General features: G+C 37.9%; 1 protein-coding gene across 1 annotated transcript; it reads right to left on the bottom strand.

Annotated features, from left to right (window-relative positions):
* Window positions 1-3327: 3327 nt before the first annotated feature.
* FXN (frataxin) lies at window positions 3328-13399 on the bottom strand. The gene is made up of 5 exons (XM_010141744.1): window positions 13333-13399; window positions 11943-12048; window positions 10506-10626; window positions 6823-6920; window positions 3328-3481 (listed from the first exon to the last, which is right to left on the bottom strand). The coding sequence occupies exons 1-5, from the start codon at window positions 13397-13399 to the stop codon at window positions 3328-3330; spliced, it is 546 nt and encodes a 181-aa protein (XP_010140046.1).
* Between the last annotated feature and the right edge of the window lie 7 nt (window positions 13400-13406).

Raw genomic sequence — 13406 nt, 5'->3', positions numbered from 1 at the left:
AGGCAGCTTGCCCCTAGCCTTTCCCTGCCCTGCCAACAACATCAGCCGTTGGGCAAACAATCTCTTCCTGATAGCCTTTGCTTCTGCCCCTCCCATGCTTCCTTTTCTATTTTGAATGCTCTTACAGGTATTTTGGCAAGCCTCCGCCTTCCTTCCCAGGACTCCCACACATTACAGAGCTGGTTAGCACAATCACAGAGTTCAACCATTAACCAGAACCTAAAAGAAATCAAACACAAACTTCTCTGCCAATCCCCCTTCCCTTACTTGGCTACCATCTCTTCAGCACAGGTCTTTATCCCATTCATAAAAGCTGCTAAAAGTCTTTGGGAATTTTAAGGAAACAAGAAGGGATGCTTTTATCTTGTGGAACAATCTTGCAGGCAAGAGGTAATGCTTTTAAGAATTACAACAAGTGGGGAGGAAAACGAACCAACCAAACCAGACAAGCATTTAGGTATGCAACTCCTGTCACACACACATGCCAATACACACTGTGAGCAGCTGCTGTAAGCTTGACTACATGACTCAATCAAGACATCCAAAGAACTCCTGGCACACAGGAAACTGAGTTTTAGCAAGGTTAGACATGCCAAGTCTTTCAAACAGTATGCGAGAAGCAGAAAAATACCATCATCAGAAAGAGTGATTAGCTACTCGTGAAAACTGTGATACACCTAAAAAAACGCTAACACAGCCCACTGTCTCTGCTCGGTCTGAGCATCTAGTACAGCTACAAATAGCAATACTCACCTTTCAGAAGTACTCTGGATGTTTTCCTTCACTAAAGATGGAGCAACTATCTTGTGGGAAAAATGCTGCCGGTAACACAATGGTTCTTATTAATACCAACTGTCCATAGCGTGTATCAAAGGATACACACCATGCCTCAGCTATTTCTTTTGGGAAAGGTAAAGCAAGACACTATTGACCTGAGGTCAGATGTGTAATTAGAGAACCATCTGTTTATTCAAGTAAGTTACAGAAGTAAAAAATAGCAGTTACTTGGCTTGGGGCAGTACGTGAAGCCTGACAACAGAATCACAGCTCATCCTGTGCCTCCACTGTACCAGAATGGTGGCCAGAGTCCTTGCCCTTATTTACAATTGGATCCAAGAATTAGAGCAAAAAATGAGTCATATCCCATGATTCAATTTGTACACGAGGTAAAACTCATTCTAGCTTGCTGACACTATTTATCTTCACCATTTAGATTAAACCCCTTTGTTACTCAGTTACCTAAAACCAGGAAATTGTTTTCATAAATAGCAGTAGCATTATAGAGGAGAGGCAAGGCACATCCAATGTGAAAGCTGAAGTGCTCTTACAAAATTCACCCTGACTGGCTCAGTTTTGAAAAGAATCTTTCCAGCAAGCGTTTAAAGAATCACAAAGACTTTAACACAATACTCACGTCCGCTGTCTTTATCATCATAGCCTGAAATCACACCTTTACGTAATGAATTAAGAATTCTACAAGCATCTTTATTTTGGTACAAACATTTGCATGAGACTTAAGGGAATGCAAAATGAACCTCCAAATATGAATGAGATGCATGTTAGTGAATATGTTGCACGCAAATGCTTAAGAAAATAATTTTTTGAAAAGTCAATCAGAAAAATAATTAAACAAACTATAGGTGATCAGGCAAAAGAACAACCAGGAGGCAGTATTCTTGATTCAAATATCAAGTCATTCACATCTGTGCAAATGTGTTTAAACAGCTATTTGTACTACTAGGAGACTGACTGAAATAGTATCATTTTCCATATGCTGAAAAATTCCACAGCATTTTTCATATGCTACGAATTCAGTATTCTAAATTCAAAACAGTAAAAAGATATTCTATTTTTAGCTTCCTTTGTTTAAAAAAAGTGTGCATCTTTTACTCTTGCAGTCATACGAGTTGGTAGTCATTGTATTTACCTCATCCAGTAGAAAACATGCAAACAGCATGCACAATTAACCAAGAGCTGCTTCCAGTGAAATGTTTCTCTCTACTTAACAGTGGCAAATAGCACATAACAATGCTGATATACTGGGCAACAATACTATACAGCTAGTGTTTTTCAGTGACAAAATTAATCACATCTGTAATAACTGTAGCTAGCCAGAGAATTATGCCAAACTAACCACAAGCATCAGAGGAACCAAAAAGAAAAATAGTTTGCAGTGAACATCTTTTCATACACTGATAACCAGTTTATAAGAGTACAATATAACCATTTCCTAAGAATTACTCAACTTTGCACTTTCATTTTATAGGCAATTAAAAGCCACCAGTTGTAATAATACAGCAGGGCAAGTGTAGAAGTTCTTGCAGTTCACAATTTCTTTTTAAAGCTTTTTGGTTTAAGATCCAGAGTATATGATTTATTTCATACTCACTTTTTAACAGCCTGAAAGAGACAGCTGCATCAGCCCAAGGACCATATTCAATTCTAAGAAGCAAAAAGGCTGAAGTTTTCTGCACCAGCAAAGTACTAAGGGGAGCCTTGTTGATTCACAGTGAAAAATCTAAGCCCACTTACTCGAGAAACGCAACAGCGCAAAATTAGTGTAGACTTTTCCTACCATGAGAGGCTTTTAATTTTCCACAGTAACAGAAATGTTTGCAGAGGTTTTGCTGCACAGCTTAAATACCACATACCAGCCTTTTCAGTTCTATATGCTGCTCACAGCCACGCAGACCTCTAAATAATACAAAGTTTAGCTCAAAACAAATCCTAATGTGAAAGAAATTAGAATTTGGAAACAAGAGCAAGTTCTCCAAAACTTGAGATAAAAACTTACCATGTGCATTACACAAAATTAGAAGGGTCCTCCTTCCACAGTCATTTCATTTATGACACGTTCAATTTGCCTGTGATACATTACTCACTCGTGATAGCCATGAATTTTAATGCAATACATTCACAGTACCACAACTTATATCAATGCACTTAGCAGGCTTTTCTGGGTTTTGGTGAACGTCTCACCAAAAGAAGTTGAGCACTTGTGCGCTGGTCAGAAGTCACCAGGTCGGTCAGCCCTTATGTCCAGACAAGACTACAGACAGTGAGAATTCAGGACTTCCATTGTAAGAAAGGGAGAAAAGCAGTAACAGAAAGGGGAACCTCAACTACCTGTACTACACAGACACAGATTCAAGCAGAGACACAGAAACCCAAAGACTGAGCACTAGAGAAAAATATATTATTTTCATTTTTGTCACAGAATATTGCAATGCCAAGAAAAACAACAAAATTAAGCTCAGGTAGTTCAGAAACTAAGGAAGGGCTTGGCTTGTGGTTAAAGTCTTTAGACTTCCATGAGGTAGAGCATCATCAAGTATTTTCTTTCCCAGAATATATTAAGGAGGACAAATCCAATTTAGTTTTTAACGCTGTTGAAAATTCTTTTGATAGTAGTTCATGAAGGGATACTCTGTCATGAGAATACACCCAGTTCCGTCCAGTCCAGTCATAGCGCTTGGGCCCACTAGGAAAAAAAAGAAAAAAAGCAAAAACCAAACCTTAGCACTGTGTAAGTACAGATTATTCATGGAGAGCTGCTGGAATCCCGTATTTGTAATGCGCCCCAGGGAGTGCCCAGGAACAGGAACAGACAGCATGAGAAGGCCTAGTGGTCAGTGTGAGGAAGCAGAGCAGAAAAGGAACTGCTGGTCAGGAACCACTAAGCAATGCAACAGATGTATCTGAAAGGTGACAAAATCTATCAGTCACTCCTAACGGACAAGATCTATCAGTCACTCCTAACAGACACAACGCTCCCTCCCTTCTTGCTTTTGGCACTGATTTCCCCAATTTTGTCCTGTACCCATATATTTTTATGCACCTAAATATTACAAGGGTTATTTGTATGACACTGGATTAATGCTATCGATTAGTTCTTGTGGCAGTCACATGCAGATATTCTAAGCACAGCAGAACACGGATCACCATTCTCACCTTCTTTTTAGATGGAACAAAATAATTTACCAGGTGAAAGTAAGTATATTGACACATTGGAAATTCATATTTAAAATGCTGTTCTCCTCTGTGCTATCATATAGCTGTTGGCTTGGTTTTTCAGGCCTATAGTAAGTATCAAGAAAGAAACTTGAACACCTGTGTTCCACTGCAGACTTCTATCCACTCAATTCTCCACACCTGAAATAGGGGAATGACTGAAAGGCACTCTTTACTGTTAATGTCAGCTAGAGAATCTAAGAAAAGAGAAAGGAATGAAATGGTCATCTGGAATAAACAGACAAACCATCAGTCTTATCCTTGAACTTGTAGCACAAGATGCCTTGGACCTCAGACAATCCACATGCAAGATCTGCTAGAAAACAGACTATCGCATAGATACACAGGAACAATCTGCAGGTTCTCTACAAACGCTAACCTGAACCTTGAATATCCTGAATCGCAGTATTAAAATGAAGAACTTTTCCACCACTACCCAAATCAGAAGAAGTTACAAACGCAAACTCAAATCAGTCGCTTCCACTGAAATCTCATTTGCTCTATGGGAACTGCTAACTATTTGGAATCGAGATTATGTGCTCCAGTTACTTCACTAAGCATTTCTCACTCCTTTGTCCTTGCAGTGTACACATGTGTTTATACTTCCTAACCGTAGAGAATGACAGAATGGGATGCAGCCATTCATGAAAATCAGGCTAAGGCAAGCCATTTAATCAACAATGACGAAAAGAAATGCTAAATTATTTGATCTATTTTTAGCTGTTACGTAGTAAATATCAGTTAAACGGTTAGGAAACAACTCTATAGTTCTCTGAGTCTTCAAAATGCTGTACAAATGTGATTTCTTTTTTCATTTAAATTAGTAATTTAAGCAAAAATCTTGTGAAATCTACAAAATGTCTAAGAAGTTAAATATAGACTATATAGTTCTCATGGCAATACTGCATGTTTTTAAACAGTAAGAGCGAAGTATTAAAATATCATACAAAGGTATCATTAAGAGATCACTAAGTAAAGGCTGAAAAGTCTTTTCAGACAAAGGAGTTACATGAAATTACTTTTGGCAGGTTGCACCCAGCCTCTCAGCCCCCTTTTTTAAAAATTGTCAACTAAGTAAAGCTTTACAAACATGAGCACAAGCTTAAGTTCACTTTGGTGTATAGATGCATGATAGCAGACAGAAGGTAAAAAAAATTTCAAGAAAATGTCTCTCATCTTAAGAAATGTCTGCCTTAGGTATGTTCTTAAAGACTCAAGATTCTGTATTTACTGTACAAATTTTCCAAATATAACATTCAATGCAAGTGATCACTGGCAGTAACAGTTGCTTCTTTCACTTCATAGTATGTTGCACTTAAGAAGTATGTCACTCCAGATCATTTGCTGGAGTTGCTTTTCAGAAGTTAGAAAGTAAGTGAACATGTAACACTGTTTACCGTAATACCAGTTAAGGAAGCACAAAACTTAATGTTTGTAGGTGAATAATTTTCCATCACAGATAATGAAAAATACTATCAGAGAATTTTCAAGTTTTTCTCCTTCCTTTTGTATTTTTATTCACTACTGGAGCAATAGAAAAAAAAATTAAAAGTTTAACATCTTTCCCACACATTCCATATTCTGGAGCATGTCTGTTTTAGCTGAACTATAGATGGCTCCAGACAGATAGGAATTCTCTGAATTTTGATTTTCATAAACAGATGAAATCTTTGTGTCAGTGACATGAAAATTTTACAGTCATCTTAAGCAGAATCAAGGTTCAGAAATTAGGCTTGTTGCAAAAATATACAGAATGAATAAATTTTAGCCCACAGTCTGCATCTGTCTAAACAAAAAGGTTTTTCAGCTTGCAGGCCTGTGCCTTATATGGTGAGGTACCTGTTAAGCAAGTTATTTAATTAATAAAAGGATTCTAGATTAGGAGAGGAGTTAGTAGAAAAGAATTACTAACCCAGTATGCTGTGCACCAGCCAGTACGTGAGTACACTAAAGCAAAGTTAGAATTTTCTTTAGGTAAATTCTATGTCTATTAAGATTGTTTCTTTTAAAATCTTAAATTCCATTGTGCTTTTTCTTCCCCCTCCGACACACACCCTGCCACAGAATTCTACTACTGCAAAACCATCCCCAGTTTTGCCATTGGTACTCTCTTTCTGAACAACATTCAAGAGGTGCGCATGCATAGTTACTGGGAGTGCTCATACTTTCCAGCTAGCTGGTTCCTCCACCACTAACACCGACCAGTTCCCTCAGTTCTTTCCCTGGGATAGCGGCAGAGATTAAAAAATTTTTTGAGAGACAGCTACATTTTCCCACATATCTGGCTGCCTTCCCTGCTGAAACCAACCAGAAAACCTGGAATGGATCAAAGCACAGCATCAGAGAAGGCAGAGGGAATAGCTAGCCAAGGATCCTGTAAAGTGCAGATGCGTGACAAAAACAACTAGTGGGAGAGCACATAAACATATAAAGCAGGAAATCCCACAAGCTTTAAGAGGAAAGAGCCACCCTTTTTCCAACAGAAGCTTCGGGGTTTTTCTTAATCATGGCTGTTTATTTTTTCTGTCAGTAGGCTATATTCCTGTAGGCAGTGGTTTTGGACCGGAAGAGGCTATGAAAATCCTGTATTACACATTTCCTGCATCAGTTTAGGTATGTCAGCACGCTGTACTGTGCCTCAAACCTCTATAACACATTATTATGAAACATAGAGATATATCATGTTTTGACAGTATACTGAGTAAAAGGGTTACATATGAAAAGAGTATCAGACAGTCCATGCTGTGCTATAAAAAAGTACATTTCCACCCAGTCCGCAGACATTACGTAACTAACTTACACATAACTTACCTAGTGGGTGAGGACAGCCAAATCTGCCGGTTTGGTGTTTGCTTATTGATTACATATGTTCCCATGCCTCCACCTAATTTAACTGTTAGAACTCCACTCTTAAAAACACACAAAAAAAGGAAGTGAGAAATTAAAAATCTGCATCCTGCTACTTGACAAGAATTACATAATCTGCAGTAGATAAACAGAAACTTACATATTTGTATCACATTCCCAACTATATCCCCAACAACAGTATCTTGGAAAAATGATCATTAGGTATCAAATATCTGTGTTAATACCTAGGACAACCCGCATATCTTTGATTCTGATTTGCGCTTCAAACCTTCTGGCCCTACTTAAATAATAATCTTGAGCTTTGACATGTCATCTTGAAAGGACTGCTAGTTCGTTTTGCAACGATTAAAACATCATCCAGTATCAACAACTTCTACTAAGGAACAATGCAGAACTGGTGTGGTTCAAAGTCAAAAAGCTTTATGTATTATTGCCCGATTCCTGAGCCATGCAATTTTACAGTTACTTAAGAACAAGTTAGGTAACAGTTTCCAAGTGAATAAACACAATTCTTCGTCCAATAATTCTGATGAAGTGCCTAGATCCTGAATCATACCTCAGAAACGTTCCACTCCCAAGTTCTATGAGGACTGGTTGTTTTAGTTATGCCAGCTCTAGACCATTATCCTATGGAGCATTTAATTTCTCTTTCTTACTCACATTTCTTACCGACAACATGATTAACATTTCTCTGACATTTTCACAGATGCATTTGAAAAGCAGGTAACTCTGACAAAAATACTTCTGTCCTAACTTTCAGAGTAAGAGAACAACAAACTCCAACTAGAATTAATGTACAGATGATCTGAATCATGCTAATTAAAAAGGGTATCTCTACAGAACACAGTTTGATGATTCAGGTAATAGGTTAGTCATATTTCTCAAATACTTCATGTCCTAGAGCATGATAAAATTTCTTTAAGGGAATCACACTTTTCATGCTTTAGTAAGAAGACACTGCTGGAGCTACTATCATTGCTAGGGCTATTTGCTATGTATAAACACTGTGGGGGAAAAAAATACTTTCATTTATGAGTACCTACTGCCTGTAAACTCACTCTGTAGCATAGGCAGCATCTTAGGAGCTTCCTTCCCTACAAAGAAACTCAGTGTTGCTGGTTTCTGACATTTCTCAAGGATCATCAGCCATGAAATAATAATCTAAAGGTCTGATGCTTTTTTACCTTAGTTTCCATGTTGGTTTTGTGCTTGATATGAGGTTTATATCTGTGATTAGAAGAATAAAAATAAAGGGCTCCCCTGGTTAATATCGCCATCAGGTTGTCCCGCCAGTTACATTAAATATATATTTACTGCAAAGTATATTTATGTCTTTGCACTATATGTACACTTAGTGCAAAGAAGGACAAGAACAAGCTACTTCTCTCTCTGGTTGTCAGAATTCTAACTTTTCTGTAACTGAGCAGTCCTAGATCTTTATGGGTACAGCAGAGTAAGAGCAAGGTTGGGGGGTTAGGCCTGAATAGTGATATAAAGGTTTCACTATTCTTCTATGTGCTCTTTAGTGCCATATTAATTATTCAACATGATGTTAGGCTGTATTCTACAGAAACATTATAAGCAAATAGGTTTCCAAAAAGTTAATAAAAAAATTATACTATTACTTCCATTCTGTTAGCTGTTGAAGAGTCTAGTTGCTCTGTCATTGCAAACTAAGTAAAGGTTAACTTTTAATGCTGTGTTTAAAACACGTTCCTTCAAATTTTGCAATACTTTAAAAATACCAGAAAATAAAATTTGAATTTTTATGAATTTATGAACATAAACCATATTTTTAAAGAATACTGCTGTACGTGTTTCCTACTACTGGATGAACGTTTGTTAGCTCCTGGCAACAAGAATATTCTTTGAAAGTGGTTTTTTCTTCCCCTAGACTTGAAGATGTAAGTTGCACGAAATAGAAGAGTTTATGACATTCACAGGCATAACAGACCTTTATCACGCTTGCCACCTTGTGGCTTGCTATGGCACTAGCTTTGTTCATTTGGAATTAACTTTGGTAAACTTGGGACTACTTAACTCTTTGCTCTGAACAGAAGCAATAACATACCACTCTGCCATCATACAGTCTATGCAACAAAGGACTACCGGTAAAAATTAAGACGGATAATAATTCCTTCTGAGCCTCTCAGTGAGTCAGTCTCAAACACAATCCACTCTACAGTGGCTGGAGATATAATTCGGACATAAGATGACTCATTACCTACCGGTAAAAATTAAGACGGATAATAATTCCTTCTGAGCCTCTCAGTGAGTCAGTCTCAAACACAATCCACTCTACAGTGGCTGGAGATATAATTTGGACATAAGATGACTCATTACCTTCACATAATGAAGTGTCTAAGAATATTAAGTGGTTAATCTTTTTCCTAATTTTTCTCCGAAGCTCTTTAAATCAAGCTAATAAGGGCTGATACGCTAAAACATACAGAAGTGTAACTGTTAAACAGTTCTTTGCTTTTCACCAGAAAAGGAATTAGCTATAGTATTAAGTACGTAATTAAAGCAACAAATAGTATTTGCTAAGGGCAACAACAGAATCATCCTAACAACATGCTTATTTCTTATACCTAGAATAGAGAGTAAGAACAAACATTATGATGACAAAGTTATACAGGAGCAAGTCTGAAAACTACAAAGGTTTGGGGGTTTTTTTTTTGTTTTTTTTTTTTTTACAGTGCAACCCAAACCATCTGCTTCAATGTACCTGAGCATAAAACCTTAACTAACAGGGCTAGTAGAAAGCAAACTCCTTGTGGTAAGACGTAAGTAGAAAGCTGCAGTTATATGACCTCAAAAAAAAACGCAGCAGTGAAAGACCTGTGTTGCAGACAGCAGTGTAGGGAGAAACTGCACTCTCCTCCAAATCTTGTAGAGGGCTGAAACATACAACACACTTAAGGAAACTAATAAATTCTCTATACAAACAGAAGTGGACATTTTTATGAGTTTGCTACTCCAGTAAACGAATTGAGTGACTGAGTTATTAAAGGCTAGCAATCGCTCAGTATCTCCCGTGACAATAGTCGTCTCCCCATGTATGCTCTGATCTCACTTTCGCAACCACCTATCCAAACACTGCATCCTCTTGCTGCATATGTCCACCACAGGCTGGCACCAGTAAAGCCAGGGCAAATGTACTCTACCTTGCCAAGACAAAAGCTGCTTCTCAGAATCCAGGGCAGTCAAAGAAACTGCTCTACCAATTACATGTGATGTGCATGTACAGTGCCACGCAGGCCTGTCCTAGCATTCACCAGGGAGGGAGAAGTGACTGCTGATGTCAGAGGTCTATGCATGTTTAGCAAGATTTATAGACTACTGTGAAATTAGAAACCAGTTTCCATTTCCTCTTGTGCTCATTTATTATTCTACTTTATGTCTTTATACACTGGATTTTAAAAACCATACAGCAGCATCTGCTCTTTTTTACCAGAATAGTTGCTCCAGTCAGTTTAAAACAGGCATCTTTTAACAATAAAGCTGTAAACACTGCATTGTATTTTAAGTGTTAGCACTAGGGTGACTAATTTATAACTATCCTCCAAAGGAAAAAAAAAAAAATGTACAATAATGTCAATGGAATTAGAATGTTTAAACCATACCCCTAAAGACACATCGTAATCTTCTGGGGTAAAAGGCTTATCTGTCAGGTCCTCAAAGAAATCTGCTAAGGAATCCAGTGTTTCTTCAGCCAGTTTTTCGTAAGTGGTCTCATCTAAGCAGCTACAAATGACATACAAGCCCATAATTAGGAGGAAAAACATGAAAGACTGTATTTTTCCTACAATAAAAACATACCAAGACCATGACGTGGGAGGAAACAGTAACCATGATGTAGGTAACAATCCACCTTATAAATAGGAGGCGGAATTTCGAAATTTTGGTAGTAGAGATCTCTTAACTGAGGAATAGGTACTTCTTTTCTTAGACATACTGACCCCTGTGTACTAAGAGGAGAGAATTAGATTTCAAAACCAGACTTTGTATAAAAACTACTTAGTTTTGAACTTTATAAATAGCGTCAAGCTTCTCCTGTTGAGAGGCATATTGAGCAGCACTTAGCTCTGAGGAACTTGATGTAGCTATAAGCAGCATAGAAACATCCATACCATACGCCATGTCTACGTACAGCATTTGACTTCTCAGCTGGAATTATCAATGCAGTTCAGTAATTAGACATTATTTAAAATGTACTTATGAACTAATACATACAACTATCTTCTCTTTCAGAAAGTCTCAGAGCACCCTTTAGCCATTATGAGAGGCTTACAGCACTTGTGAGACTGCTTCTGTTATCTGCTTTAAAGAAGTAGAAAAAGTTAGTGGGAACAGTCTAGATCAGTTTAATTAAGCAAATGTAATTAAATCACCTAAGTTCTTCCACCCATTCTCAGTGTCAACTTTTATCTGAGTGTGTAGGTGGGTATCTCTAGCCACTGAAAATTCAGTGAAATCACTTTGGTTTTTGCTAATGGTCATGGCAATTCAACAGTAACTACGATCTACGGTGACTCAGTATCTTGGTTGATGATACAGAATGTGATTTTTTTAAAAAGTTTCTTGGTAGACAGTTACTGAAATACCCTCTATGCCACTTATGTGAGGGATATTACAGAAACACCTAAGGGCGTGAGGAACAGAAAGCCTTAGGATCAGGCAGGATTCCTGTGCTGGTTCAGGTACTTAACAGTAAAAACCATTTTAGACGTCTGCGCGATACTTCTTTGGGCCTCCAACTGCTGCAACAGAAGGGTAGAAGCCTCTGAGAGGTACTATGTCACATGCCCTCAGCGCAAGCAGAAATTTCATATACCCTTCTTTACCCAGGCGAAATGCTGCTAGACACCTATGTTTAGGAACATAAATTATTTCCTAAGTGACTTCCCAAATTTACTCACAAATACTTTTTGGTAAAACTGTACTTTTCCTTTATATCATCATATCAACATCACATTAGTTTGAAAGTCTTACCATGGATAAAAATTATCTTGAAACGCAGAGACAATATCTTCATATGAACACCTCAAAATAAAATTTACCTTGTGTCATTCAGAGTTCCTGCACTTCTTAAATTCATGAACCGAAGAGTCCTGCTTTTCACCTCTGAAGCATATTGTAATCGCTGTTGAAAGTAAGCATACGAAAAATTGAATTAAAAGTTAAAACACAAAGAATTTATCACATAAATTAAGAGAAGGCTTTCCCACCCTCCCCAAGTAAAATATTCATATTCTATATCACAGAGCTAATACGGAAAGAATTATGCAGCTTTAGTCCTTGGATGGCTGAGGCAATCTAGAAATATCCTTGCCTTCTGATACAAACTAATGAAAAAAAAATTATTCACAGAATAGTAAACTAGGAAAGAGAAGAGCTGTTTTCTACTACTCTTCACAGAATTACTGAGCAACTTCCACTTAGGCCAAGATTTTCACAAATATCCACTACTCAAATGCTTCATTATCGATAACTTGCATCCCTCTGTTAGAAGCCATGAACATATTAAATGGAAATAAAGAGAAGCCCCGAATCCTCTTTACTTACAAAAGAGCTAATATCACACTTCATATTCCAGATCTCTTAAGTAAAAAAGCTGTTTAATTTCTAATTTATATTATTCTGTTTAAAAAAAAGCTTTAAAAAAACAATTACAGAAAAACTGTATTGAGATACTGGCAATGTAAGACGAGGAAGCAAAATGGGGAACCTCTTTGACGGGAAGCAATACATCAACATGGATGAAAATGAAGTTGATCCTCTAGCCTAACACACTTGCAGAAGCACTTGTGCTACCCACGGAGAGAGACAGATAACACGCGTGCCATTTTCTTCTTAACCTGGGATATAAAGTTGCAGGTTTTTCATTGAATAGTAAGATACTTAATTGTCTTTCGTGTACTGGCACATGGTTTTGAAAACCAACGGTGAGTTTGAAAGCAATTGACGTTTAAAATAGAACCACGACAGCCCCTCTGCAAGCATACACAAGAACAAAACACACATACATCTCCTTCCACGTGGTTTGACATCTATCCTCAGGCTTCACAGATGAACAGGACCGTTAGACCAATGTCACGATGCAGACATAAAGAACAGAGAACAGCTAACTCCTTGTACCATCACAATGATACAGGTTGACAAAATACACACTAGTGCCTACATGCTTTTGACAATACCTTTCAGCATTTCTTTAATACACACAGAATCAAAGGCTACAAGATCATAAATATGTTCATGCTCTGGCCAGACTAAGAGGCTGTAACTCCGTTTGCATTCTCACACTCAGTTAACGACTTAAGGCTGCGAACAAGGTTCCAGCGCTAGCATAGAGTTGGTATCACCCCTCCACGTACAAAAGCCCATCTTCTGAAACTGGAAAAGGGTAGCAAGCAAGCGAATAGCTTCGGAGTACAGGCAAGGCTGGATTACCGTTCCAGCAGTGCAGCACGACGGTATTTGCAAGGGCTGGGAACCGCCGACGCCACCGGCCCAACATTTCTGCG

Source organism: Buceros rhinoceros, unplaced genomic scaffold (genome assembly GCF_000710305.1).
Source record: "Buceros rhinoceros silvestris isolate BGI_N320 unplaced genomic scaffold, ASM71030v1 scaffold44518, whole genome shotgun sequence".
Lineage (NCBI taxonomy): Eukaryota > Metazoa > Chordata > Aves > Bucerotiformes > Bucerotidae > Buceros > Buceros rhinoceros.
Note: the sequence above shows the minus strand (reverse complement) of the source record. Positions and strands in the feature narration are given on the sequence as shown.

Coding starts and splice junctions, on each gene's coding strand:
- FXN (XM_010141744.1), bottom strand. CDS start 13,399: ATGTTGGGCCGGTGGCGTCGGCGGTTCCCAGCCCTTGCAAATACCGTC. Junction 12,049..13,332: donor CGTGCTGCACTGCTGGAACG/GTAATCCAGCCT, acceptor TTTAATTCAATT/TTTCGTATGCTTACTTTCAA. Junction 3,482..6,822: donor TGGCTGTCCTCACCCACTAG/GTAAGTTATGTG, acceptor TTTTTTTCCTAG/TGGGCCCAAGCGCTATGACT.